This window comes from Rattus rattus, chromosome 1 (genome assembly GCF_011064425.1).
Source record: "Rattus rattus isolate New Zealand chromosome 1, Rrattus_CSIRO_v1, whole genome shotgun sequence".
Lineage (NCBI taxonomy): Eukaryota > Metazoa > Chordata > Mammalia > Rodentia > Muridae > Rattus > Rattus rattus.
This window is the reverse complement of record NC_046154.1, coordinates 174,699,255-174,725,534: the sequence shown is the minus strand read 5'-3', so window position 1 is coordinate 174,725,534 and position 26,280 is coordinate 174,699,255. Positions and strand designations below refer to the sequence as shown.

The window sequence follows — 26,280 nt, the reverse complement described above, 5'->3', positions numbered from 1 at the left end:
AACTTCCAGCCTGGTCTATCAGTCTTTCCTCTCCTGTATGTTGACCAGCCTTCAAGCTAGTCAACAAAGCCACACCCGGAATGTTTGCCTTTCAGCTCCTACATCCGAGAGAGCTTCTCTAGGGCTTCATTTCAAGCATCTCAGTCCTAGGGCCCTCATTTGAATTTTCTGGCATTTTGTCTTCTCCGAGAAAACTTAATTCATCCATTATGGAAAACAAATTCATCCATTTGGTTTGGAGCTGACTTTGGTGCCAATGGGCTCGTGATGTTTAGAGAATGTTGATATTCTCTGAATAATAATATAAAAATTTTTAATGTTATTTTAAATAGTTCCTGCTACTAAAATCGGAAGGGTAGCAATGTTGTTGTCTGAGCATCTTTGGTAATCCTGAGTTCAAGGGTCCACAACAAATGCAGTTTGGCTACAGGTGCCCGCCCCGCCTTCCTTCTGCAACCAGGGCTCCTTTCCCAGCAGAGACTACAACTCCCAGAGTGCCGCGCGGGCCTGTTGCGCGCGTGCTGGAAGGCGCCTTTAGGACCCAGATTGAAGCAAGATGGCGAGCGCGCGGTGAGTAGCTGTAGAGGTACCGCTGCCCTCTCCTTTTCTCGGACAGACCTGAAAGGCTTGTCCGTAGGCATTGAGGGCTTTTTGTCTGACGTTAGCCTCAGAGTGAGGCTGCCGGTGTCCCCAGTAAGGGTCGGTGTATGGTGCACGCGGGCGTCACGCTGCTCCACGTTGACCTTGCGACTCCTGAGATTCTAGTCTTTAAACCGGCCCATGGGTGGTAGTCCCTCCCTGTGTTCCTGTTCCTTAAACTTCAGACCCACCGGAGTGTTTGATTTGGAACTGAATTCAGTGCCAAGGGACTCATCCTGGAAAGTCTCTCTTTGGAGTAATAGAGTTTGACCCTCCCGTGGGTATGCTAGAACCGAGCACAAACATTTTGATTTTGGACTTGTACTCAGAAGACAGGTTTTCTCCCCACGCGTGCCACTAGTTAAACAATGAACTACTAAATAATAAAGCATTTGACTTTTCTCAGCCTTCGTTCCTAATCGACTGTCTGAAAGCACAGAATATAAGGAAAGTGGGTTGCAAGGCATAAATAAATAGCCAGCAGAATGAACACCGGGTTTGCAGTTCGCAGCCCTCTTATGATGCCAGGCATCAGTGTGCAAAGAAAGAGAGCTCCTGTCCTAATCCTTTTCATGCCTGTTGAAGTAGGGAAGGGCACAGACAGTCATTGATACCAATACAGACTAAGGACACAGTAATTCTATACCCTTTATTTACAACATGTCATGAAAATTGTGGTTGCTTGTCGAAGTTTACCATTGAAGAATGGGAAGGTCGTTTAGTTAATGACTTGCCTCAGATCTTCCAGTTTGTAAGTGAGCAACTTCAAAGTCTTTGGAAGCAAGTCCTTTTAAATTTTCATGATTCGAAATAAACATGCTTGCCATTTCGTTAAATGTTATGTGCCTGTCAGAAGAGGTGGGGATGAAAGTGCTTTGTTTAAAAACCTCTAAGATGGTGACATCGATGGATTCCTCCTAAGTTTTTCATGGACCCAAACCAGGTCCTGTTGCATATTTCATCAGAGACAGAATTACTGTAAGGGATAGGGTCCTGTGTGGGACTTGGGAGTTAGTATATAGACTCACTAGCGTTTGAGGAAGAGATTGCAGTGTGTATTATTCGTGAAAGACTCTGAGTGATTCCGTATTTGCTGAGCATTCAGTAAGTGAAGCAAACTGGGCAGAGCCCTGAGAAAGCTGCACTTAAGAGAAATGATAGAGGACACAGTTGCCAGGCTTCTCTTATTTTGATGTCAGTGCTCTTTGTCCTGCTGTTCAATGGGAATGGCCAAGTTTAAAAGCCCTGTTTTCAAGTGATTAGCACTAGCTAATGGTTCCCATCTTGTAGTAGTGTTTAACTTTACCTTTACACCTGATTCTCTTTATCTCTTAGCAGGAACAAAAATCTGTGTGCGTAGCAACAGGTTTTAGAGGTAGATTCTCTTCACAGTATCATTTATTGAAATCACTGGATCATGGCGGCAGCAGTGAAATGGGCGGTATCACACAGAACTATCTGGAGGCATTTATTTCCAATCCAAAGTAAGTGAGACTTTTTTTTTTAAATGCTTAAAAATAGTTTGCAGTTTTTCAAGTGTAGACTATTTAAAGCATTGGGTTATTCTGTATGCCTCCCATTTGCAATTATAAAAGGGGACAAAATTTAAAATTAATAAATTATGCTCTACATAGTAACTATGAATATCACCCAGCTGTTATCAACATGGAAAGATCACCAAATAGAGGAAGAAGAAAACATGATTTATCAGAGAGTGATCGTTTTGTGGGCTTAAAAGATTGTGTGTGTGGGGTTGGGGATTTAGCTCAGTGGTAGAGCGCTTGCTAGGCCCTGGGTTCGGTCCCCAGCTCCGGAAAAAAAGAAAAAAAAAATCGTGTGTGTGTGTGTGTGTGTACGTGTGTACGAGTGTGTGTGTACGAGTGTGTGTGTATGAGTGTGTGTGTGTGCGTGTGTGTATATATGCAGACATGCATAAATGCTGAGTGAAAGATCTAGGCTAGTCACTGGCTATCATTGAGATATAAGAAGGATTTAGGTGAACTGGTAGAAAGCAACTTCCCCTTCATGAAGAACATTTAGATTCACTACATTTTATGCCTGTTAACGTTTTTTTAGTAATTCTCAAAAATTGGAAATAAAAGGGGAGCCCCATCTTCCAAGAATAATCACTGTTAGTATTTTAGGTTTTATCCTTGTGGATACATATGGCCATTAAATGAATAACTGCTTCCTTTCTAAAGAGAATTTTCCCTTAAAGTCTATAATATGTGCTTGATAATCAATCTATTGGCTCATAAATAAACAGAATGTAAAAATCCTGTCCACAGCTCGCTGCTTTCACACCCTACCTCCCCAAAGCAATAGATAGATCCCTGGGGGTCATTTGAGGCAAGGCAAGTTTGTTCACTAAACTCCTTTTTAAAAACAGTGTTGGAATTTACCTAATCCCACTTTTATAGAAAGCCTTGTTGCATGACCTTAGTCATACCTTCTCTGTCACCTTCTTTTGTCCCTAAATGAGTTATGAAACCAGATGGCTTCATGTGCTTTAAAGAAACATAACCATCCATTCATGATGTTGATCACATGTAAGAGTTTCAAATGTGCCCTCACATGGGAGGGCTTTTTCTTGGTGTTCTCTGTACTTTCTCTTTAAATTGTGGATTTTGTTTTGCCACCGATGTTAACATCCTTTTTCACATAGAACTTCAAAACTAATAGTCTCCCTTCAGTCATAGAAGCTGTGTAGACAAGGGACTCCTTCTCAGGTTAGTCACAGGACCTTAGGATGACTGAATTGGGAACAGTTTAAGTTAGCTCACAGTTAACTGAACATTCTGGCCATCCAGGCACTCCTGTCAGTTAATGAAACATTTCCAAATCTCCTGCTGTGTGCAGGAGGGACTTAAGATGTCGACTTTGTACTAGGGCCACAGTATAAACGTAGTGGGAAACCCAATAGAAAATGATCTTTTCAGTGAGGAGGGACAAATAGGTAGTTTTCACATTAACTCCTGTGGAGATGACTGGCTGTATTGGGTCTGACTTCTCAGCACCCTAGGGCTGAGCTCTCTTAGGGAAATAGAAGGCTAGGTATCAGGGATCTTTCTCTCACCCTGCCACCAAGCTTGGTGACCTGAGTTTCATCTATGGAACCCACATAGTAGAATGAGGGAACCAATTCTACAGACAGATATGTAATTTTTAAAATTCTGTCCCCTGGGGGGTTGGGGATTTATTAGCTCAGTGGTAGAGCACTTGCCTAGCAAGCGCAAGGCCCTGGGTTCGGTCCCCAGCTCCGAAAAAAAAGAAAAAAGGAAAAAGAAGAAAAAAAAAATTCTGTCCCCTGATCTCTTGTTAACCTAATTCTCATTTTTAAAACTCTGAATATTGTTTTGTTAGCCACATCCTGTTTTTCTGTGTAGCCCTGACTGTCTTATGAGTTGCTCAGGAGACCAGGCTGACCTCAAACTCAGAGATCCACCTGCCCCTTCCTCTGCATGCTGGGATTAATGATGTGTGCCACCAATGCCCAGCTTAAAATTAATTCATGAGCACAGAATATTGCTAAAGATGGTAGCTATAAAGTAAGAGCCATACACATTTAACTTTTGATTATCTGTGCTTTTAAAAGTTTCATAAGCAGACTCTAGTGGTACACGCCTTTAATCCTAACGCTCTGGAGGCAGAGGCAGATGAATTTCCTGAGTTTGAAGACAGCCTGGTGTACATAGCAAGTTCCAGAACAGCCAAGGCTACCCAGAGAAACCCTGTCTTGAAAGACAAACAGGGGTTGGGGATTTAGCTCAGTGGTAGAGCGCTTGCCTAGCATGCGCAAGGCCCTGAGTTGGGTCCCCAGCTCCGAAAAAAAGAAAAAAAAAAAAAAAAAAGACAAACAAAGAAACAAGTTTCTATGGTGAGCTGTGTGTCGTGGTGCACCTTTATTTCCAGTACTCCCGAGGCAGAGGCAGGAATATCTCTGTGTGTTTGAGGGCAGCTGGACTATATAGTGAATTCTAGAATAGCCAGGGCTGTGTAGAGAGATCCTGTCTCAAATCAGGAACAACAACAACAAAAAAAATCACTGTAGTTAGATGGACATGTTGACCTAAGTCTGTAATCCCAACCACTTGGAAGGCAGAAACAGTTGGATCTCTGTGATCAACTAATCAAGGCTAATCTGATCTACACAGTGAGCTGCAGGCCAACCAAGACTACATAGCGAGACCGTCACAAAATACTAATCATAAAGCATAAAATTGCCGTAATGCTCTTTACTTCTAATCTTCTAGGCAGCGTTCACTACAGTGGTTTTCACTGGATGGTGTAGAGCGCACTTTCAATCCCAGCACTTGGGAGGCAGAGGGAGGCAGGTCTCTCTGAGATTAAAGCCATCCTGGTCGACAGAGTGGGTTCCGGGACAGCCAAGGCTACACAGAGAAACCCAGTCTCAGAAAAACAAAACAAACAAAGAGAACAAAACAAACCCAAACCAAACAAACAAAAGTCCCGAAGGACCACTCCCCCCCTCCACTCCCCCCGCCCATTTTACTGACATTTCTGTGCACACTTGATCCTTGTGACCCACCCTGTCGCTCCTTCTCCCCTGCTGGCTTTTTTCCTCCCTAACAGACGCCCTTTACTTTTGTCTCACGTATTTGTACACTATTCAGTCTAGATTTCCCTATGGGAGAAGACATGGAGCACCTCTCCCTTCCTCTGCCTCCCGTCTTCCCCTCCTCCCTCGTCTCTATAAACCAAGAGAAAGCAGAAGGGCCACACTGGTTGATGTGTAGATTTACCTTTACGCGCAGGCGAGCTAAGCTGTTTTACTCTGGGTTTTTGCAGATGGAGCCATATCTAGTGCTCGTCACAAATCTACGTATTCTTCCCTTCCAGACGACTACAATTGGTAGGTATAGAAATTCACAAAGCAGTCTTAGCCAGATCCGAAATGACCTGACGCTTGCTTTCCTGATTATTCTGTCTTTAATTTCGTCTTTAAAATTGTCTTATGCGTGTGGTATCTGGATTGTACACATCTTAGATAAGAACAACTATTGTGTTGCAGTTGACGCTCACGTCTGTTGTACTAGGTGCTGTTTCCCCTTCTGATGCAGGCTTTAACTTTTTGCAAAAGTTAATTCGCTTTTATAGTTTTATATTAGAGCTTATGTCTGTTTATCTGTCTTCTGTTTGACGCTGAATAATTCCAAATTACACACTATTTGTTTGGTATTTATTCAACTGAGTCACTATTCTAAGATCCAAGAAGAGCATACATTGTGTTCATTTTTATTTTTATTTTATTTATTTATTTATTTTTTTGGTTCTTTTTTTTCGGAGCTGGGGACCGAACCCAGGGCCTTGCGTTTGCTAGGCAAGCGCTCTACCACTGAGCTAAATCCCCAACCCCTATTTTTATTTTTTTGCAGCAGAGTTCATATACAGAAAATACAATATATTTTCTTTTCTTTTTTTTTTTTAAAGATTTATTTTCTGTATATGAGTACAGTGTCGCTGGCTTCAGACACACCAGAAGAGGGCATCAGATTCCATTACAGATGGTTGTGAGCCACCATGTGGTTGCTGGGAATTGAACTCAGGATCTCTGGAAGAGCAGTCTTAACCGCTGAGCCATCTCTCCAGCCCACAATATATTTTCTTAAATCATGTAGGTTTTATTGCAAATTTTATTAAATAAAAAAAATAGAGACCAAACCCCCCCCCCCCCAAAAAAAACAACCACCAAAAACCAGCCCAGTAGACTCAAACTCTCCACAGTTGAGTTGAACCTGGCCTTGGATCTCCCCCCCCTCCCCTCCCCCGTGCTGCCACACCCAGCATTTTCTATATTTTCTTTTAAATGTGTTATATTTTTGCCTGCTTGTATTATGTGTACTATGTGTGTTCCTGATGTCTGGGGAGGTCAAAAGAGGGTGTCAGATCTGTTGGACTGGAGTTACTGACTTCCTTCTTAGCAGTCATGAGGGTGCTGGGAACTGAAACAGGGTCCTTTGCAAGAACAACAAGCTATCTCTCCAGCCCATATTTTGTTTTTTGACACTAGTTTGGTTTTTTTTTTTTTTAAGATTTATTTGTTTATAAGTACACTGTAGCTGTCTTCAGACATACCAGAAGATGGCTGTGAGCCACCATGTTGTTGCTGGGAACTGAACTCAAGACCACTGGAAGAGCAGTGAGCCATCTCCCCAGCCCCTTGACCCTAGTTTGTTTGTTTGCTTGCTTGTTTGTTTGTTTGTTTTTTCTTAACAGACTTAATTCATTTATTTTTCTTGTATAAAAACCCTTATGTGGTAGCCACAGCTGGAGCCTGGGTCCTCTGAACAGAGACTCTGGTGTGGGTTTTCACAAGATGGTCAGTGAATTCCTGATAAGGAGACTTGGTGAACACAGTCTCTTTCCAGAGGTCAGGGGTCAGGTAGCTATAGGTCTTAGAGATAGCATCAAAGGTGGCCTTGGCAAAGTTGCCCAGGGTGGCAGTGCAGCCCCTGGCTGAAGTGTAGCAGTCATCTATACCGGCCATCATCAGTAGCTTCTTGGGCACAGGAGCAGAGACAATGCCAGTGCCTCTGGGGGCGGGGATGAGGCGCACCAGCACAGAGCCACAGCGGCCTGTCACCTTGCATGGTACAGTGTGGGGCTTGCCAATCTTGTTCCCTCAGTAGCCTCTCCACACTGGGACGATCAAAAGCTCGGCCAGGATAATGGCCCCTCGGATTTGACCCCATTTTTAATTACACATTTAATGAGTACTAAATTAAGTAGCTAGTGATGAAATTAGACTAGGTTATATCTTTTTTCAACCTGAACACATTGAGTGATGTCAGTGTTATGTAAAACTTTCTAAAGCCAGCTGTGGTGATTACCTCAGCACGGGAACGCTAAAGAGGAAGATCATGGGTTCAAAGCCAGCCTGGACTATCCAGCTGAGCTACTAGTCAAGCACTTTTTAAAATGTTTAAATATTCATTTGGGAATTAACTATAAATGTTAATTCCCAGCACTGGGGAGGTAGATGCAGGTGAGGCCCTGTGAGGTCCAGGCTAGCCAGAAGTACAAAATGAGACCTTCTTTGTGACAGAAACACACTAAAAATAAATAAAAAAAAAATAAATATAATTTGATAGTGGAAATGTCATTACAATTATGTTTAGAATTCAGTGGTAAAATGAGAGTGAACACTTAAAACAGAATGAAATACAATTTAAGGTCTCATTACTGTTTATTTTTTTATGGTAGTTAAGCTGACATAGTCTGCTCTGCTCTTAGTTGTCACTTATGCTATAGGTACAGAGTTTCCAATCAAGCAGTACATGTTCCCTTCAGCAATTTGTGGTTAATTAATTTTACTATTTAAATTTAAATAATTGTATACTTGTACCACACAAATATATTCAATATAGTTTCTCAGCCTGAAATTAGCACCCTTCCATACATACATTTTGCATTACATTTTTTTTGTGTGTGAGCATGTGTGGGCCATAGCCATGCCCATAGAGGTTAGAAGATTACTCTCTTTTCACCATGTGGGTCCTGCTGCTCAAACTCAGGTGGTCTGTCTTGGCAGCAAGCACCTTTACCCACTGAGCCCTCTCACCTGCTCCTGTTAGTTTGTAAAGTTTCAGTTCCGTTAGTGCGTGAATCTCTTTCCCTTAAGCATAAAATCGCTCACAGCCTCTTTCAGATTAGTCCCAGCTGTAAGAATCCTCAGTTAACATTTCAGTTAGGCTAAAAAGTTCAGTAACTTCAATATTTTTTCCTTTGCTTTTCTTCTTTGTCTAGAATAGTCTGTCTTAAGTTCGAAGCAGCATCTTTCTTGTTTTTTGATTCTTTTCTGTTGTTGTTGTTGTTGATTTTTGTTTGTTTTTCTGAGACAGGGTTTCTCTGTGTAGCCCTGGCTGTCCTGGAACTCACTCTGTTGACCAGGCTGGCCTCAGACTCAGAAACCTGACTGCTCCTGTCTCTGGAGTGCTGGGACTAAAGGGATTTGCCAGCTTAAAATAGCATCGTGAAATATGGGGTTTATCTTGGAAAGCTTCCTCAAAATACACTAGCCTGTTGTAGACTATCCTCCGTTGTAATATGGGACTTCCAAGGTGGACTGACTTGTATTGCAGATGTGGCTTTATAAAAGTCATCCCAGAACAACTTGGTTTGTCCCCTGATGGCATTTGCAACAGTGGCCATATCCTTGGGGCTGCATTTGCTCCTGTGGCTTTCTGTGACCTGAGCCACCTTAGCACACTGGTGCCTGTGGGTGGAGCCTGTACCAGTGCCAGGGCCTCAGGGCTTTATTACCCTTGCCCTTCTCCAGCAGCCAGAGGCTTAGCTCTCAGTGTAGCACACATGCAGGGTGGTTTCAAATTAATTTTCTCACTCAGTAATTATTCTAGCTGGGCATACCTGTACTCTTTTTTTTTTTTTTTTTTTTTTTTTTTTTCCGGAGCTGGGGACCAACCCAGGGCCTTGTGCTTGCTAGGCAAGTGCTCTACCACTGAGCTAAAAACAGGAGATAAGAGTTGGGAGGATTGAGAATTTATGGTCATCCTTGACTACATAGTAAGTTCGAAACCAGCCCAGACACATGAGATCCCATCTCAAACAAAAGTCATTCTGCTGGATACAATGGTGTGTGTTCATTATTCAGTCTGTTTAGAGGCGGAGGCAGGCGGACTGCCATGCTTTGGAGGCCAGTGTGGGCTACAGAGTGAGTTCTAGGACAAGCTGGGCTACAGAGTGAGACCTGATCACAAAAACAAAGCCAGACGGAAAAGTAATCGTGCTGCCTTGAGTACAGCTTAACTGTGTTTCTAAAACCTTCCTTTCCAGCAAGGTAGAGCTGGCTTTGACGTCTGACGGCAGGACAATAGTGTGCTACCACCCTTCCGTGGATGTCCCCTACGAACACACCCAAGTACGTACAGGAGGTCTGTCTGCTAACCTTCATTTGTTCTGTGTCTTTTAGCCTTTCTAGTGAACTGCTCGATTTTCCTCTTAGTTTTTAATCATCTTTCCTAAAAAGTTTCTTAGTATACAAGGGAACTATTTAAGGGGAATTAGGACATCATTTTTCTGACCTAAGAAATTTGATAAAAACTAGACTTTGTGGCAGAGACCTGTAATCCCAACCACTTGGCTTGAAGCACAAGATTTCAAATTCATCTTAGCAAGACCTGGTTTAAAATTTAAAATTTAAAGTTTTGTGAATAAAGGAGATGGCAGAGTACTCATCTAGTGTTTGGGAGGCTTTGGGTTGAGTTCCCAGTATCACACTCGTGTACAAAATAAACCTGTAAAATGTATTATATATCTGATATCATGATATATATCATGACAGACTGGTATTTTAGAATACTATTTTATAGCTTTTGTGCTGTTGATTCTGATAATCTTTCTACTTTCTAAGAGTCCATTCATTAGTGTGTGTGCATGTACATGCCTTGCATAGAAGTTAGAGGATAACTTCTGGGAGTAGGTTATCTCCAGCCATCGAGTGGGTCCCAGAAATTGAACCAAGTCCTCAGGCCTGGGCTAAATGTGCTTTCCTGCTGGACCATTGCAAAGACCCAAATAATGACCCCTATAGGCTATTAGGGAGTGGTGCCACTTGAGAGGGATTGGGGGTGTGGCCTTGTTGGAGGAAGTCACTGGGGGTGGGCTTTGAGGTTTCTAAATTCCAAGCCAGGTCCAGTGTCTTTCTCTTCCTGTTGCCTTTGAGTCTTGATATAGAACTCTCAGCTCTTTCTCCAGCTACTGTCTGCATGCTGTCTTCCCTCCCACCATGATGATAATGGACTAAACCTCTGACACCGTAAGCTAGCTCTAATTAAATGCCTTCATTTCTGAGAGCTGCCATGTCCTGGGGTCTCTTCACAGCAATAGAACAGTAACTAAGACACGTGGCTTGAGTGTGGAGGCCAGAGGATAGCTTGTAGACACAGTTCTCTCTATCTTTTTAGGGTACCAGGGATCAGACTCAGGCTGTCATGCTCCCTCAGCAAGCACTTATCTTCCAGTGTCGTGCTGGCCCCAAACACCTCTTTTAAATAGTTACAATTTTTTTTTTAAAATCTAGCCAGGTGATGGTGGCACACACCTTTAATCCCATTATTCAGGAGGCAGAGGCAGGCGAGCTCTATGAGCCTGAGGCCAGCCTGGTCTACAGAGCATGTTAGAGGACAGCCAGGGCTACACAGAGAAACCCTGTCTTGAAAAACAACAAACAGTTGTTTGTCTTTGGAGGCAGAGTCTCACTGTAGCCCAGGCTGGATCTCTTTATGTCATCCAGGCTATCCTAGAACTCCTTCTGTAGTTGAGAGTGTCCTCTGTGTCAGCCTCCCCGGTGTTGTGAGTACAGGTGAGTGTCAACATGCCTGCCTTAAAAATGCCTGCCTTAAAACATTTGACCTTTGGCGACAGATATCACAACCTAAAGGAGAGATCTCTCGTTTAAGTGTCTGTCAGCCAAGTAGCAGCAGGGGTAGATACAGTGTGTGCGCAGGCCCCACACTGAGGAAGTGAAGTGTCCTCAGTAGGCTGGGACAAGGGGACGTTTCTGAAGGCCAGCTGAGGAGATTCCAGGAGTTGTCTGCAACACCGGTTCCTCCTCACAGGAGTCAGTAACGTGGGCGGCTGCAGCTCGAGGCTCACCAGGCAGTTGCTGGTAGTTTCGGTGAACAACTGCAGTGACTTTGTGCAGGGTTGTGGTTCCGAGCGAGTCTCTGTTAGTTCTTGCTATCAGATCCATGTCTGTGAGAGCCTCTCAGAGCCCGCAGCTTTATTCACCTACACTCTAGTGTGGCCACACTTGATTCTGACAGCTTTCACAGCTCTAATGCATGTTTGCTAGACCCTGCCAAGGGATAGCCATTTACAATGACTAATAGTTTCTGTAAAAGAGTCGGTCTGTGTAGGGTTCTAGTGGTCTAAGGAATGCTTCTTTAAAATCTGCTTGTAGCACTATATGTGGGGGCCATAAGGGAAATGTCAATAACTACCATTCATAGGGATCTTTAAGATCTGAGGAACAAGCACACTACATTACCTTTCGCCTGATCTGCACCAAGGCTTATGAGATCTCTGTCACTCCTGATTTCAGAAAGGGAAGTAAGTGTGTCGCCTCAGGACCCGTACTGTTCTTAACCTCTTTGTTACTAGTCTTCCTTATGTTCTCCCATTGCTAGCGGTCATACCGCACCACTGATAAGTGAGGAGTGGTTTCCTACTAGCTTTTCTGTTACTCATTTGTTTTTGAAACACTGGAGCTCACTATCAACACCAGGCTGGCCTCACACTCCTCCTGCCTTTGTTCCTGGGTGATGGGATTGCAGGCACTATGTCACTTTTCAGTAAAAGGCTGTCTTAATCACTGTTCTATTCTGTGAAGAGACACCATTACCAAGACAGCTTCATAAAAGAAAGCATTTAGCTGGGGGCTTGCTTATAGTTTCATAGGGTTAGTCCTTCAAGCAGTAGCTAAGAATTTATATCTAATCTATGAGCAGAGAGGGAAACTGGGCCTGCCATGGGCTTTTGAAACCTCAAAGCCCACCTCCAGTGACACACCTTGAATTATAAGGCCACACCTCTTAATACTCCCCAAACAGTTCCAACTGGGAACCGAACAGTCAAACATATAAGCCTATGGTGGCCATTCGTACTCAAACTCCCTCAGAGGTCTTTTATATATTTTTCATTGTTCTTTCCTTAATAATATATAAAAAAAACCTGTCACATTGCAAGTTAAAAAAATTATATGGGCTCCAGTATATATATTGGGAAATAGAAACAAAAATAACAAGTACCTTATCATCGAGGTAAAATAATTGAGTAAGAACATTTATTATTAGAAAATAAACCTAACATTTTTTTGTGTGTAGAAGAGTCTCTCACCTTGAGTAATGACGGTGCTCTGGTAACGTACCCACTGTAAGGCAGTGCTCTGGTAACGTACCCACTATAAGCCGTGCTCTGGTAATGTACCCACTGTAAGTAGTGGTCGCTGCTGAGGGTGATCACTGCTTCATCACAAAGCCGGTCAGTTCCCAGCTTACATTTCTACACTTCATCATTTGTAATTTGCTTATTTTATAGCCTATCCGTCATCCAGATCTTCTGCATAATAATGAGGAAACACATGAGCAGATACTGAGAACCAAGTTAGAAGGAAATCGCAAGCATCTTGAGCAAGGGCCCATGATAGAACAACTCAGCAAGGTGTTCTTCACCACAAAGCATCGCTGGTACCCACACGGACAGTAAGTTCAATCCTTTCCTCAGCTCCCCGCACACTCTCACCCCTGCCTTTCCTCAGCTCCCTGTACACTCACCCCTGCCTTTCCTCAGCTCCCCGCACACGCTCACCTGCGCCTTTGTGTTAACAACTGCAGTGGTGCAGGGTGGGAACATTGATCCAAGTGTGCTGTGGTGTATTTTTCAATCTGTATATCCTGGAGTTAAAACAAAATAACACTTAATTTTTATTAATACAAGAGTTTTTCAGAAATTCTTCTAGTCTGTGCTAGTCCTTTATTATGCTTTTTAAATTTTCCTTCCTAATAATATCTGATCTTATTCTGAGCACTTTATTCACTTCTTTATGTCAAAGATTTATTTATTTTCTTATCTTATGTGTGTGAGTGATTTGTGTCCATGCAAGTACACTACCTGTGTGTTTGGTGCTCCTGAAGGTCTGAGGGAGGAGCGTCCCAGATCTCCTGGAACTGGAGCCACCATGTGGCCACTGGGAATAGGACCTGTGTCCTCTGCAAGGTTATCCATTTCTAACAGATTTTTGAATTATTACTCCCCTACCCCCCAATTGTGCCGGGTCTGATTGGTCAGTAAATATTGTACTTAATTCCTTTAAAAACTACTTGCCCTTCGTTTTGTTTACAATGCTCACATAGTGTTGTCTTCTTTCCTTCTTTCCTTCTTTCCTTCCTTCCTCCATCCCTTCCTTCCTTCCTTTGTGTGTGTGTGTGTGTGTGCGCGCGCGCGCGTTCGTGTGTGTGCACACGCATTTCTGCTGGTGTGCATGCACATGGAAGCCAGAGGTGAATGCTGAGTGTCCTCCTCAGTCACTCTTGACTTTATTTACTATTTTCTCCACCCCATACCCTATTTACTTATTTTTAAAAGATTTATTATTAATTTATTTATTTTTAAGATTTGTTTTATTTATTTTATGAATACATTGTAGCTGTCTTCATGCACATCAGAAAAGGGCATCAGATCTCATTACAGATGGTTGTGAGCCACCATGTGGTTGCTGGGAATTGAACTCAGGACCTCTGGAAGAGCAGTCAGTGCTCTTAACCGCTGAGCCATCTCTGCAGCCCATTTATTTTCATTTTATGTGCGAGTTTTGCCTACTTACAAGTGTGTGCACCACCTGTGTGCAGTGCCTCAGGAGGTGAGGGGTGGGCATTGGATCTCCCCTGGAGTTAGAGATGGTTGTGAGCCACCAAGAGGGTGTTGGGAGTTGAACCCAGATCCTCTAGAAGAACCACCAGTGAGTGCCCTTGAGCACTGAGCCACCTCTCCAGTTGTCACCTTATTTTTTGAGCCAGCATCATTCTCTTGACCTGGAACTTACTGATTACATAGATTGATTGGCCAGCATGGCCCTGGAATGCTCCTGCTTCTGCCTCCTCAGTTCTAGGACTACGAGTGTCCTGAGGCCGGATGGCAAGTGCCTTTAACCAATAAGCCATTTCAGAACCCCTGCACCCCATTTAAATAAAAGTATGTTTACTTTATTGGCTTATTTTTTTGGTTTTTGTATTGTTGGCAATTGAACCCAGGGCCTTGTGAATTAGAGGCAATCTTTGAACTCTGAGTTATAGTCACCACCACCCCACCATCCCCCTCACCGCCTCCTCCCCAACCTCTTATTTCTTTTCTTGCAATGCTAGGGATCAGCCCTAGGGCCCACACATTCTAAGCAGTGTGTTCTACTGTGTATTCCTAGCTCAGAACCTTCTCTCACATCTTTCTTCTTCCAAACCAAACTGTGAAGTGTTCTTTGTTGTTTCTGTTCGTTTGTTCTTATTCTCTTGGGCTTCCAGGAACCAGCACTGAACTGAGCCTGTGCAGGGCGTACCCACAGAGCTCCCGGGTCTAGTCTCACACTGCCCCAGTGAGCGCTCGGGGATGGAAACATCCCTAGAGTAAAACAACTAACGTGTCATCGAACCTTGAAACGTGGTTCAGATAGATGTATGAGAAATGGTGGCAGCTCCCCGGGCAGAAGGATTAGCTTGTCGGATGAAATACGGAGGAACCACAAGTAGCTCTGATTGAGGGAATGCTGGTAGATCCTGACATGTCCCCCCATAAGTTCCTATATTTGAACACTTGGTCCCCAGTTGATGATGTTGTGTTGGGAGATCATAAAACCTTCTGAGGACAGGCCTGTATGGTAGATGTGTGTCAGTGGCTATGGTCCTCTGGGGACTGAAGGGGGCCCTGCCTCCTCTCTTCTCTCTGCTGCTTGATCACATCACCATGGGAGATGTGCCAGGCTCCAGCTCCCTCCATCACAGGCAGGAGCCTCTGTGGATGTGGGAAGGCTCTATGGGGGTTTTATGCTGAGGAACTAGAATGCAAACCTGCACGACCAGCATTTATGTCATAATGCATTTGTAAGGATCCTCTTTTGAGGAGACGAAGTGATGTAAGGAAAGACCAGACAGGGAGACTGCTGTGATTCCATTACAACAGTCTAGTGGAAGACCTTGACCTTGGCAGACTAACCCCAAGAGTGAGAAGGGGAAAGTGAGGTGCATAGGTGCTTTATGAAGAAAGACAGGCTGTGCTTTAAGAACTTTATTAGTAGTAAGTGTGTGTCAGGAAACCAGGGGCCAGGGGTTGGGGAGCGTTGGGGGCGTTTGTGACTGAGGTGTTTTAGTGGGTGGTGGTGCCATTAATATGAATGGGGAAGTGAGGAAGAAGAAACCACTGTTAGTTGTGCTGACTCTGAAGACTGTGGGTCATCCCGCACGCGCCTAGGCGAAGCTCTACATCCTGGGACCCTGTTTACTGTTTCAGTTCCTCTTCAGCAGACCCTTTCTCCCCGTCCTTCAGTGTGGCAGGGTTCCTGAGGATAGTGCTTCACACTACCTTCCTTGGCAAAGCTGACCCTGCCATTCTGTATTAGACGATCTGTGTGTGCCTTGCTGAGCACGTGGCAGTCAGAGGACAGCTTGCAGGCATTGATGCTCTCCTCCGCCATTTTGCTCGCTGAGGTGGAAGCCTATTAAGTTTGGCATTAAGCACCTTTACCAACTGAATCATCTTGCTTGCCCAACTCATTTTTTTTCTCTAAAGACAAGGTTTCTCTATGTAGCTATCTCTGGCTTGCCTGTAATGCTCTACGTAGACCAGGTTGGCCCAAACCTCACAGAGATCCACGGGCTTCTACCTCACACTTGAAAGTGTATGTCACCATGCCCAGCTAAACTCTTGACATTTTTATTTACAGTCATTGTATGGATGACATACAACCTATTGTGTTGTACAGTTTAAAATCCCCTCAGGGTCACTGTCCTTAAAATATTTTAAACCGGGGCTGGAGAGCTGGCTCAGTACTTACGGGCGCTGGCTGCTCTTCCAGAGGACCTGGAATCTCACATGGCAGCTCACAACTTCTGTAACTCCAGTTCTAGGGGATCTGATGCCCTCCTCTGCCCCCATAGGTACCAGGCCATTGTGTGGTGCACACACATATGTAGGCAAACACTCACAGGCATAAAATAAATTCATCCTAGTTTTTCCCCCTTTGAGACAGGCTGGCCCTGAACTCAGATCCGCCTGCCTCTCTTCTGCCTCCCGAATGATGGGATCACAGCTGTACCATCGTCCATCACCTGGCGACATTTTTCTTTAACTTAGACTTTCCCCAGTTTGTGGTTCCCTGCAGTAAAGCAGCCTTTCTTTCCCTCCTCTAAAGGAGCCTCTCACTTTACAATCTGTAAGAACCGAGGGGGCAGGGTCCTTATTGTGGGCTTGCCTTGTTTTGAGACAGGATTTTATTACTCTGTAGTCCACAGTGGCCTGGAACTCCTTAGTCCAGGCACCTCTTGAGCTGGCCACAGCCCTCCTGCTTCAGCCTCTGCACACTTGGATTACAGGGTAAAGGTGATCTATTTGTGGTTCTTTTTTAAGAAAAGAATGAGAGTGTGTGGCTAACACGTGTTGTGGTTATTATTATTATTGTGGAGTTTTGCCGCACCCCAGGTTGCCTTTAAGTGTCTACTGGGGTTTCCAGTCCGTTTCAGATCATTTAGCTCCCAGATGAAGCACACAGAGAGACACCTTTGGATTTATAGTATGCTTTGGAGCACTAGAGCTGGGCAGCTGTCAGCCCTTGGTGCCATTTTGTCTGCTTCCCTGTGGGAATCCCCGAGATATGACTGCCGTGTTCCACTGGTGGCTCCTACTCTGTCAGGCAGGCCCTCATGGCCGAGAGCTCACACCCACCTACCCCACCCCATGGCATTCTCTCTCTTCTGCTTGCCTCTCTTCCTTTTTTTTTTTTTCTCTCTCTCTACCTGCCTGTGAACTTGGGGGCAAGGTTTGCACCACAAAAGCTGGTGTACTCACTCCTTGGGGCAAACAGGTCTTGGGATACTGTATTTAGCATTTGAGTACATAGCAGACCCTACGAGCACTGACTCTCACTCTAGTTTTTTAGTGTATATGTGCTGCCGAAGCGAGCACTAGTTTTTTAATGTAAAAGCAGTTTTTATTGTGTTTGAATAAGCAAGCTGTGGGTAGGATAACCCAGTTAAAAAATCTCACATTTATTTGATAATTTCATACATGTATGTATTGATTATATCTCCTCTCAGCTCGTTCCCAACTTCCAGTCTTTCAATTTCTATTTTAAGACAGTTTCTCCGTGTAGCATTGGTTGTCCTGGAACTCACTCTGTAGACCAGGCTGACCTTGAACTCAGAGATCTGCCTGCCTCTTCCCAGTGCAGGGATTAAAGGCCCTTTTCTGTTTCGGTCTCTATTTCTGATTTTTATGTCTTAATACTCATTGTTTATGCATTTTGTTAGATTTTCACCTGGCTTTGTAACTATTAAGAGTTCATGAAAGCAAATTAAGAAGCCATCCCATAGCTTTGTATCTTTAATTATATTCTTAGATGTGTAGCCATGCTTCATGGCCTCATTGCATCTCCTGATTATCTTTTATTTTTATTTTACTTAAAATGTTCTTATTTTATTATTAATGTTTGTGTGTGTGTATAGGTGTATGGAGGTGTTTGTGCATGCCACACTGACAATGTGGGTGTCAGAGGACAACTGTCAGGAGTCAGTCTGTCTCTCTCTCTCTCTCTCTCTCTCTCTCTCTCTCTCTCTCTCCATCCATCCATCCATCCATCCATCCATCCATCCATCCATCCATCCATCTGGGGGCGCTGTATGCAGGTGTGCAGAGAGGCTTATGGGACACCTTCAGGTTTAAAGACAATCTCTCGGGAGCCTGGAACTCAGCTAGACTATGCTGGTCAGGAAGCCCCAGCCAGGGTCTTCCCGGCCTCCATCCCCCGGTGCTGGGAGTGCAGTCCCGAGCCACACTGCTCAGCTCTGTTTACATGGGATCTAGGGGTGGAACTCCATCCCCCGGTGCTGGGAGTGCAGTCCTGAGCCACACTGCTCAGCTCTGTTTACATGGGATCTGGGGGGGGGAACTCAGGCCCATAGGCCTGCAGGGCGAACACTTTCCTGACGGAGCTATCTTCTCAGCCTTTTATGTTTGCACATTACCAGAAATGTGATCTCCAGCCCACTCTTCAGCATCCTTGCTGGCTGTTGTTACTTGCTGCTTTCCTGCGCATTCAGATGCTTTAATCTCCTGTAAACATTGCTCATAACCAAGTCACTGAGGTTGTGAAAATCCCCTGACTGTATTTCACTTGAAGGAGAAAGACTAAAGGCAGGAAGACTATTCAGAGCATGTTATCTAGGATCTTACCTATGTTTAATCTTAATTTACTTTAATCTAATTGCTACTAATTAGCTTTTGACTGCTAATTAATGTAATCTCCTAGTATATCTTTACCCCTCAGGACTGTGAGGCACTTTGAATTATAAGCAGACTTTAATTAGGCGGAATTGATTGTCCCAATACCTCTCCCAATAAAGAGCTCAGCAGAAAATCCCAGATGCTAGTTTGTATGCATAAAGAAAGCATCTAGCCTAGAATTATTGTCCTTTCAGATCATTCAGAACATATTTGCCTAGTATCTGTATGTGTACACACATATAAATATATACAAAATTTTATTTATCATTAGCATTTGTGCATGATGTCTGTAGGTTCCAGGGATGGAATTCATGTTGCCAGCCTTGTGTAGCCGGCACCTTTACTCACTGATCTGCCTTTTCAACATGTCTAATTTTGATTAAAGTATTCCTTTCTGAACATTAGTGAACCATTTTTCCTAAAGACTCAAGCAGTATATAGACTAATTTGTCAGTGTTTCACAGTTTTTAAGGTATAGCAATCAAAAGAATGAGACTCACTATGATTTTAAAATGAGATATATAATCTTTGTTTTCAGTGTTTTTAGAGGTATTACAATGTTGCTTTTAAAGGCACGTAAGATACAAAATGGAGGTCTCCATATTCTATTCAGGCCCCAGTCCCTGCAGTAGCCCCTGTGCTGTCTGAACTCCAGCGCCGTTCGTTCCTGAGAGAACAGCTTTGTAACGGCATCAGAACTGGTTATACACCATATACCACATATACGTTACCCTACCGTCGCCACCTCTAGCCACCCGATCAAGCCCCTCTGTTGACGTGAATGTCGGCCCTTACTCTGTAGCACTGTAGGAACATATGTCTGTGACCAGAAATGCACCTTGAGATGCCTCAAGTCCTCTATCTCCCTTGTGCCCTTCAAAGTTTTCTTAGCAATCCTGTCTTCTGTATATTTATGCCTAAATTATGAAATTAGCCCATCTCTAAAAAGCCTTTTCCTTAAAAAGCCTGCTGGAATTTTAAACAGGATAACATTTGGTCTCCAGGCCAATTTCAGGCTAGTTGATACCTTATATAACTAGATATTTATATCTCTGAAAATGATACATTTTTCTATTTACTTTGGTCTTTAGAAAAAGGTTTTGTTTTTTGTTTTTCTTTTTTCCTTTTGAGACAGGGTTCTCTGTGTGGCCCTGGCCTTCCTGGAACTTGCTCTGTAGTTCCAGTCTGGCCTCAAGAGACCCACCTGCCTCTGCCTCCTGGGTGCTGGGATTGAAGGTGCCCCAATACCACTTAGAAAATTTTTGTAATGGTATTTTTTTGGGGGGAGGGGGCTTGTGGTTTTTTGTTTGCTCATTTGTTTTTGTTTTAATCATTTTGTTCTTTTTTTGAGATTCTAATGGAATTACACCATTTTCACCTTCCTTCTCCTTCCTTCACCTTCCTCCCCCAAACCTCTCTTGTTCCCACCCTTGTTTTCGTTTCAAATTCATGACTTTTTCCTTTAATTGTTGTTACATATATATGATTTTTTATAAATAGTTATATATATTCCTAAATATTAAAGCAAAACCTGGTCCGTGAGTATAATGTTACTTTACATGTGTGTGTTTTCAAGGCTAAGGTGTCAGGTGTTCTTGACACAGGTCTTGCTATGGTCCCTAAATTAGCCTCAGACTTGTCTTTCCTACCTCACCCTCCTGAGGACATGGGACCCCAAGAGACTACCACTGCTCTCAGCTCTGAACTCATTTGCAGGTTGCAATGTATACATTTATCTCAAAAAGTCCTTTCATTGTCACTGTAAACAGTATTGGACTTTTAACTTTGATTTTCAAAAGTTAGTTGTTTTTAGGATTACAGTTGTCTGCTGGACGTGGTAGTGCATGCTGTGTAGACACAGGCTGGCTTCAAACACAGAGACCCTCCTGCCTCTGCCTCCCAAGTGCTGGGATTATCTCAGTCTTACGGGTCACAGTCAAGTCGCAGCCACACTACAACTGTTATTCAAAACTATCTTCAAACTTCAAACAAGACGCGTATAATGTATCTATGAAATACAAGTAAATTTTATGCTTACACATAATAATCACAAAACAGACAAGACATACGATTATTTTGGGGGGATTTGGGGGGATATCTTTGCTTTCAGATAACTGCAGGACATTTCTACGTCCACTTTAGCCTTTATAGCTCCTGAGTAAAAGACACAGAGACCTGGTATTTTATTCACAAGCTGCCGGCTCTGTGCTGGGCAGGTTCTGAGCCGTTCTGCCCTGACTAAGCTGTTAGTAACCCAGATAAATGCTCCATTACTTGTCATCTGAGTCTTGCCCTGCTCCACATATGCCCTGATGGCGAATCCTCCTGTCTCCACATTCTCTCTCCATGTCTTCCCTCTCTTCCCTCTACCTGGGACCTTCTCATTGGGATCCAATGTCCTGCCTCTACTGCCCTCTCCTGCCCAGACATAGGCTGATCAGATCTTAATTAACCAACCAGGGAAGATGGAAAACAGTTTTATGTAACATTCGGACAGGGTGCTTGACCTTACCAATGCCCGTACTGTAACAGGAGGTCTGGGCACAAGAATCAGGAGCTAAATCTACAGTACACAAGACCAACCCCCAACTTTGTGGAGGAGAGGTTTGAGGAGGTCTGATCCTACTGATCTCTGACCCCTGCTGTCTTAGTTAGGGTTTTACTGCTGTGAACAGACACCATGACCGGGACAACTCTTAAAAGGACAGCATTTAACTGGGGCTGGCTTACAGGTTCAGGGGTTCAGTCCATTATCATCAAGGTGAGACCATGGCAGCATCTAGGCAGGCATGGTGCAGGAGGAGCTGAGAGTTCTACATCTTCATCTGAAGGCTGCTAGTGGAAGGCTGACTTCTAGGCAGCTAGGGTGAGGGTCTAACAGCCCACACCCTCAGTGACACACCTACTCCATCAAGGCCACACTACTCCCTGGGTTGAGCATATGCAAAACATCACAGCTGCACTTGGATTGGTTATACTTTCCAGCGTACTTCTGAGTGCGCAGGGGAGTAAAGTCTTTCTGCACATTCTCATCTTGATTGCTTGCAGTCTTGGTCACATTTGCATTTTACTGCAAAAATATTATTAATCAAATTCTACTGTAAAATCATATTGAAACATGATTTTACAGTTGAAGAGGCCTCTGCTCAGAGGAAATAATTGTGTTATCAATAAAATCTTATAGGATATATTTATGATATAAAGCTTCTTTAAAGGTAAGCACTTATTTTTATAATTCTTGGTTTTTAATCCAGGCTGTGAAATTGTCCTCAAGATCTGAAAGGAGATTTTCCAAATTGTTTAATTGATAGGAAATAATGTTTGCAATGGGGAATTGTGGCTTATTATAAGAAATATCTGAGAAGTATGCAATAGTGTGTAAACTTTTATTGACTTTTTCAAATAATTCTAACAAAAGTAGAAAATAACCACAGAAATTTAAGCTGTCTACCTGGAGTAACTAATTACTGGAATAACCTCACCTCTAATATTTTCTTCTTCTTAAGGTATCACAGACGCCGTAAGAAACTGAACCCTCCCAAAGACAGGTGACCGACTCCTCTTATCTCAGAGTAGCAAGGACATTTGCTCTGCGTCCTGTTTGCCAGTTGAGAAAATGTACACGTGTATTCATTCCGATGGTATGCAGGGGAGTAATAAAGATGCCCTTTCATGGACTCAAGTGTGTATTTCGTTATAGTGATTCTGAATTTGAGGTTCTTATTTAAGAAGCCTACTTGATCCTCTTTTCCTTTTGAAACATTAAAGCCGCCCCCCTTATTTACTTGGGTTTTGAGACAGGGTCTCTCTGTCTGTGTTCTAGAACAAGACCAAGCCCAGAGCGGCCTGGAGATCCGCCTGCTTCTCCCTGTGCTTATTTTATCTCATTATTTTTACTATTGTGTAAGTGCGAGTACACATGGATGCATTTGTGAGCCGCCTCACTTGGTGAGAGTGGTGGTGCACACCTTTAATCTCAGCGCTGAGGAGGCAGGGACGGGGGTCTCTGAGGCCAAACTAACCCACAGAGTGAGTTCCAGGACGGCCACACTTACATAGAGAAACCTTGGCGGGGGCGGGGGTGACAACTAAAATAACCCCAGAACACCAAAGACGGATAGTGGGGAGAAGGAGGAGGGGAGAAGGAAGAGGAGGAGGTGGGAAGGAGATGGGCTTGTCTGTGTCTTTTGGCTCCTCCCCCATTCTGCAATGTTTCCTGAACCCTGTCTTCAAAACAACAAAACAAAACTACACAAAATTACTTTAGAGCCTGTGCAAACAGCTGCAAACCTGTGATTAGAATTCTTCAGCAAATCAGCGTTATGGGAACGTTCTCAGATTAACTACTGTGCTCTTTGATAGCATTGCTGCCTTGGGATTTCTGATTGGTTGGTAAGGACTCTCTAAAAGAAACATTTATTTGTGTTTATGATTTTTTTTTTTTTGGTTCTTTTTTTCGGAGCTGGGGACCGAACCCAGGGCCTTGCGCTTCCTAGGCAAGCGCTCTACCACTGAGCTAAATCCCCAGCCCCTGTGTTTATGATTTTTTATGTGATGCAACAGAATTCATTATTTGTTTTATTGTCTATTTTATGTACGTGAGTATTTTTTTCTACATGTGTGTCTGTCTATGATGTGTGTTCTTGATTCCTGTGGAGGCCAGAAGAAGGCATGGATCCTCTGGGACAAGAGTTACAACAGTTGTGAGCTGCCATGTGGGTGTGGGGAATCGAACCTGGGTCCTCTGGAAAAGCAGCCAGCGCTCTTCTGCCAAGCCAGCTCTCCAGAGCCCCAACACAACTCATAGTTGTTGGTAGCCATCAGACTTGGCAGCAGGCCCTTCCAGAGAGTTGGTAAAGTGTTCTAGTCACACTAGTGTTAAAACGTTTGTGTGAATGTTATAAAATTGAGTGAAAATAATTTCTTTTTCAAAATCTATTCCTAGTCCAGTTTGTATAGTGAAGGCAATAGGACTGGGTATCCAAGCAGACAGGGCAATGTAAAGAGTAGCAAATAGGTCGGTTCTCCAGCTGAGGAGAGGGCGTGCATCTGCACCCTCGCGGTCTTCCTCCAGAATTACAGGAAGTTCAGAAGCTATGTCTCGATAGGGCTCCAGGACCACAGTATTTTCTCCAGGAGGTCGCTTACCTATACCATGTAGAATATGCCATGGAAGCTATTGGGAATTTTAGCCAACAATGGAGTTTTGCATGCAGTAGAGAGGAGCAACATCCGTCAGCTTGATGAAGTCTTTCTTTCCTGAAAAAATGTATAAACTCACTGAGGACGTGGTTTGCAGTGTGGTGGGCACGACATCTGATGCTAACATTCTCAGTAATGAGCTAAGACTTATTGCTCGGAGGTATTTATTACAGTACCAGGAGCCAATTCCGTGTGAGCAGTCGTTTACAGCCCTGTGACATTAAACAGGCGGATGCACAGTTGGGAGAAAGAGCCTTTGCTGTTCCTTTGCTGTGTACTGGCTGGGGTCAGCACTGTGCCTTTTAGCTCTATTAAGAGCGACCCCAGTGGAGAGCCACATGCATTGGAGACAGCAGTGCTGGAGCCGTGTCAGTGTTGAAACCACACTAACAAAGCAGGAGGAAGGACTCTGAGGTCAGCACCCGCTCTCACTATCAAGGTGGTGATAAGACAGAGGGTGTTAGTAAACTCAGCTGAAGAAGAAGCGGCCACCCTAACAAGAGAGAATGGAGTGGTGGTGGTCACGGTCCTCAAGCAAAAGGAAGCATGAAGAGGAAGAAGCGAAACCTCAGCGGGAGAAGGAAAAGGAGCGGAAAGGGTAAGTAGACAGAATAGTGGATCTTATAACTCCTTAGAGGTACCAGTTCTGTTAGCGGCTGTCCTGGCTTTCCACCCCAGAAAGGCTTCCTTGTTTTTTCTTTTTAAGTTGCCCATCAGGGAACTAGGGCATCACACACTGAATTGGGTCTTTGTCCAGCTGGATACTTTATTTTACTGATAGACATCTTTTTTTTTTTTTTTTTTAAAGATTTATTTTATTTTATTATATATAAGTACACTGTAGCTGTCTTCAGATACACCAGAAGAGGGCATCAGATCTTTTTACAGATGGTTGTGAGCCACCATGTGGTTGCTGGGAATTGAACTCATGACCTCTGGAAGAGCAGTCGGGTGCTCTTAACCGCTGAGCCATCTCTCCAGCCCACTGATAGACATCTTTATAAACGTCTTATTATTTTTAAAAAAGATTTATTTATTAATTATATATAAATACGCTGTCGCTGTCCTCAGACACACCAGAAGATCTCATTACAGATGGTTGTGAGCCACTATGCGGTTGCTGGGATTTGAACTCATGACCTCTTGAGCAGTCAGTGCTCTTAACCACTGAGCCATCTCTCCAGCCCTAAACATCTTAATCTTAACACATGTAACTCTATGGAATAAAACAGAAAGATGGAAAACACAGACTAGTGAACAGAAGAGAATAAAGGTTACTAAAAATTGATAATGTGACCCTTCTCCAAAGGGAACATTTAGGTTCTCCATTTTTTTTTTTTTTTATTGTATCAAAGAAAGGAAGTCTGATACAAGCTTGTCAGAAATACCAACTTTGTTGCTAACTTTAAAGTATGATTACTTTTCAAGTTTATACCGAATAAAACTACTTCTGTTGAAAAATTTTTATATTGACTTATATTAAAAGTTTTACAAAGATCAAGATATGCTATGAAATTGAAAGAATAAGGCTTGTAAGTGAAATTAAATGGTTAAAAAAATGTTTCTGTGAGTCAGAGTCAACCAGTGTTGAACTCTAGAATGTCATACTCAGAGTTACGTGGGAGTACTTTAGAGAATAAGACTTTAATATACTGAAAATATAGATTACTGTAGTTCCTGAGTTTTGACTTTCATGTGTTGCTGATTTTGAGTTTTCTAAATAAATAGTAACCCACCACAGCCTCACTTCCTCTATCTCCCTATCTCTCCCGAGGCTGGGACAAAACTGTTCACTTCCTCACTGCCCTTCCATGAAAGACCACTTTTGGGTTTTAGTGGCCATTTACACTTAGTGTGTGGGATGCTCCTTTAAATGCTATGAAGGCTGGTCAGTGTTCTTACTGGCGATACCCCAACCTGTGGAACACATTCTCGATGAAACCACCAGAGGGCACTGTGACACAGCGTTCAGCCTGAACTGCTTACCCTGTTGTGACTTTGAAGTGCCAGATCAGCCGAGAATTTGAATATTCCTACTTGAGAAACGCTGGTTTGATTGTCGCCGCCGGAAGTCGTTCCACTAGTCCATCATTAAGTATTTATAAAACTGCTGGTTGTGAGAAGATCTGCTTTCTAGTTGGCCAATGCAGAGGTCCTTGAGATTGGTGGTACTTGCTGAACATCAACTGTGCTATCTAATGACATTTCCCAACCATGGGTGTGACTCACTACCATTTTTATAAAGACTGAGCTTATGTAGAAAATACTGACTTACTTAAAGATAACATTAACTTTTTCTGTACTTTCATATATATAATATATAGTATATATTTTAAAGATTTTTTTTATGTGTCTGGACGCTTTCTTTGCATATGTCTGTGTACACATGGGTGTCTGGTGCCCTTGTGTCTCCTG

General features: G+C 43.4%; 1 protein-coding gene and 1 pseudogene across 2 annotated transcripts; both read left to right on the top strand.

The window, feature by feature from the left end:
• Positions 1 to 1,950: 1,950 nt before the first annotated feature.
• Positions 1,951 to 22,366, top strand: Mrpl42 (mitochondrial ribosomal protein L42). 2 transcript variants are annotated; one of them, XM_032911635.1, is made up of 5 exons: positions 1,953 to 2,123; positions 5,449 to 5,512; positions 9,454 to 9,538; positions 12,718 to 12,881; positions 22,170 to 22,366. In XM_032911635.1, the coding sequence occupies exons 1-5, from the start codon at positions 2,057 to 2,059 to the stop codon at positions 22,213 to 22,215; spliced, it is 426 nt and encodes a 141-aa protein (XP_032767526.1). In that variant the 5' UTR covers positions 1,953 to 2,056; the 3' UTR covers positions 22,216 to 22,366. The 2 variants fall into 2 exon arrangements, with proteins under 2 accessions (XP_032767517.1, XP_032767526.1); XM_032911626.1 differs by lacking the exon at positions 12,718 to 12,881 and having other exon boundaries at positions 1,951 to 2,123.
• Positions 22,367 to 23,759: 1,393 nt separating this feature from the next.
• LOC116889989 lies at positions 23,760 to 24,459 on the top strand (annotated as a pseudogene).
• The last annotated feature ends 1,821 nt before the right edge of the window (positions 24,460 to 26,280 follow it).

What these genes read in the sequence shown, in the direction of transcription:
- Mrpl42 (XM_032911635.1), top strand. Translation starts at nt 2,057, where the DNA reads ATGGCGGCAGCAGTGAAATGGGCGGTATCACACAGAACTATCTGGAGG. An exon ending in GCATTTATTTCCAATCCAAA is followed by an intron (nt 2,124 to 5,448) that starts GTAAGTGAGACT and finishes GGGTTTTTGCAG; the next exon opens with ATGGAGCCATATCTAGTGCT. An exon ending in CGCTGGTACCCACACGGACA is followed by an intron (nt 12,882 to 22,169) that starts GTAAGTTCAATC and finishes CTTCTTCTTAAG; the next exon opens with GTATCACAGACGCCGTAAGA.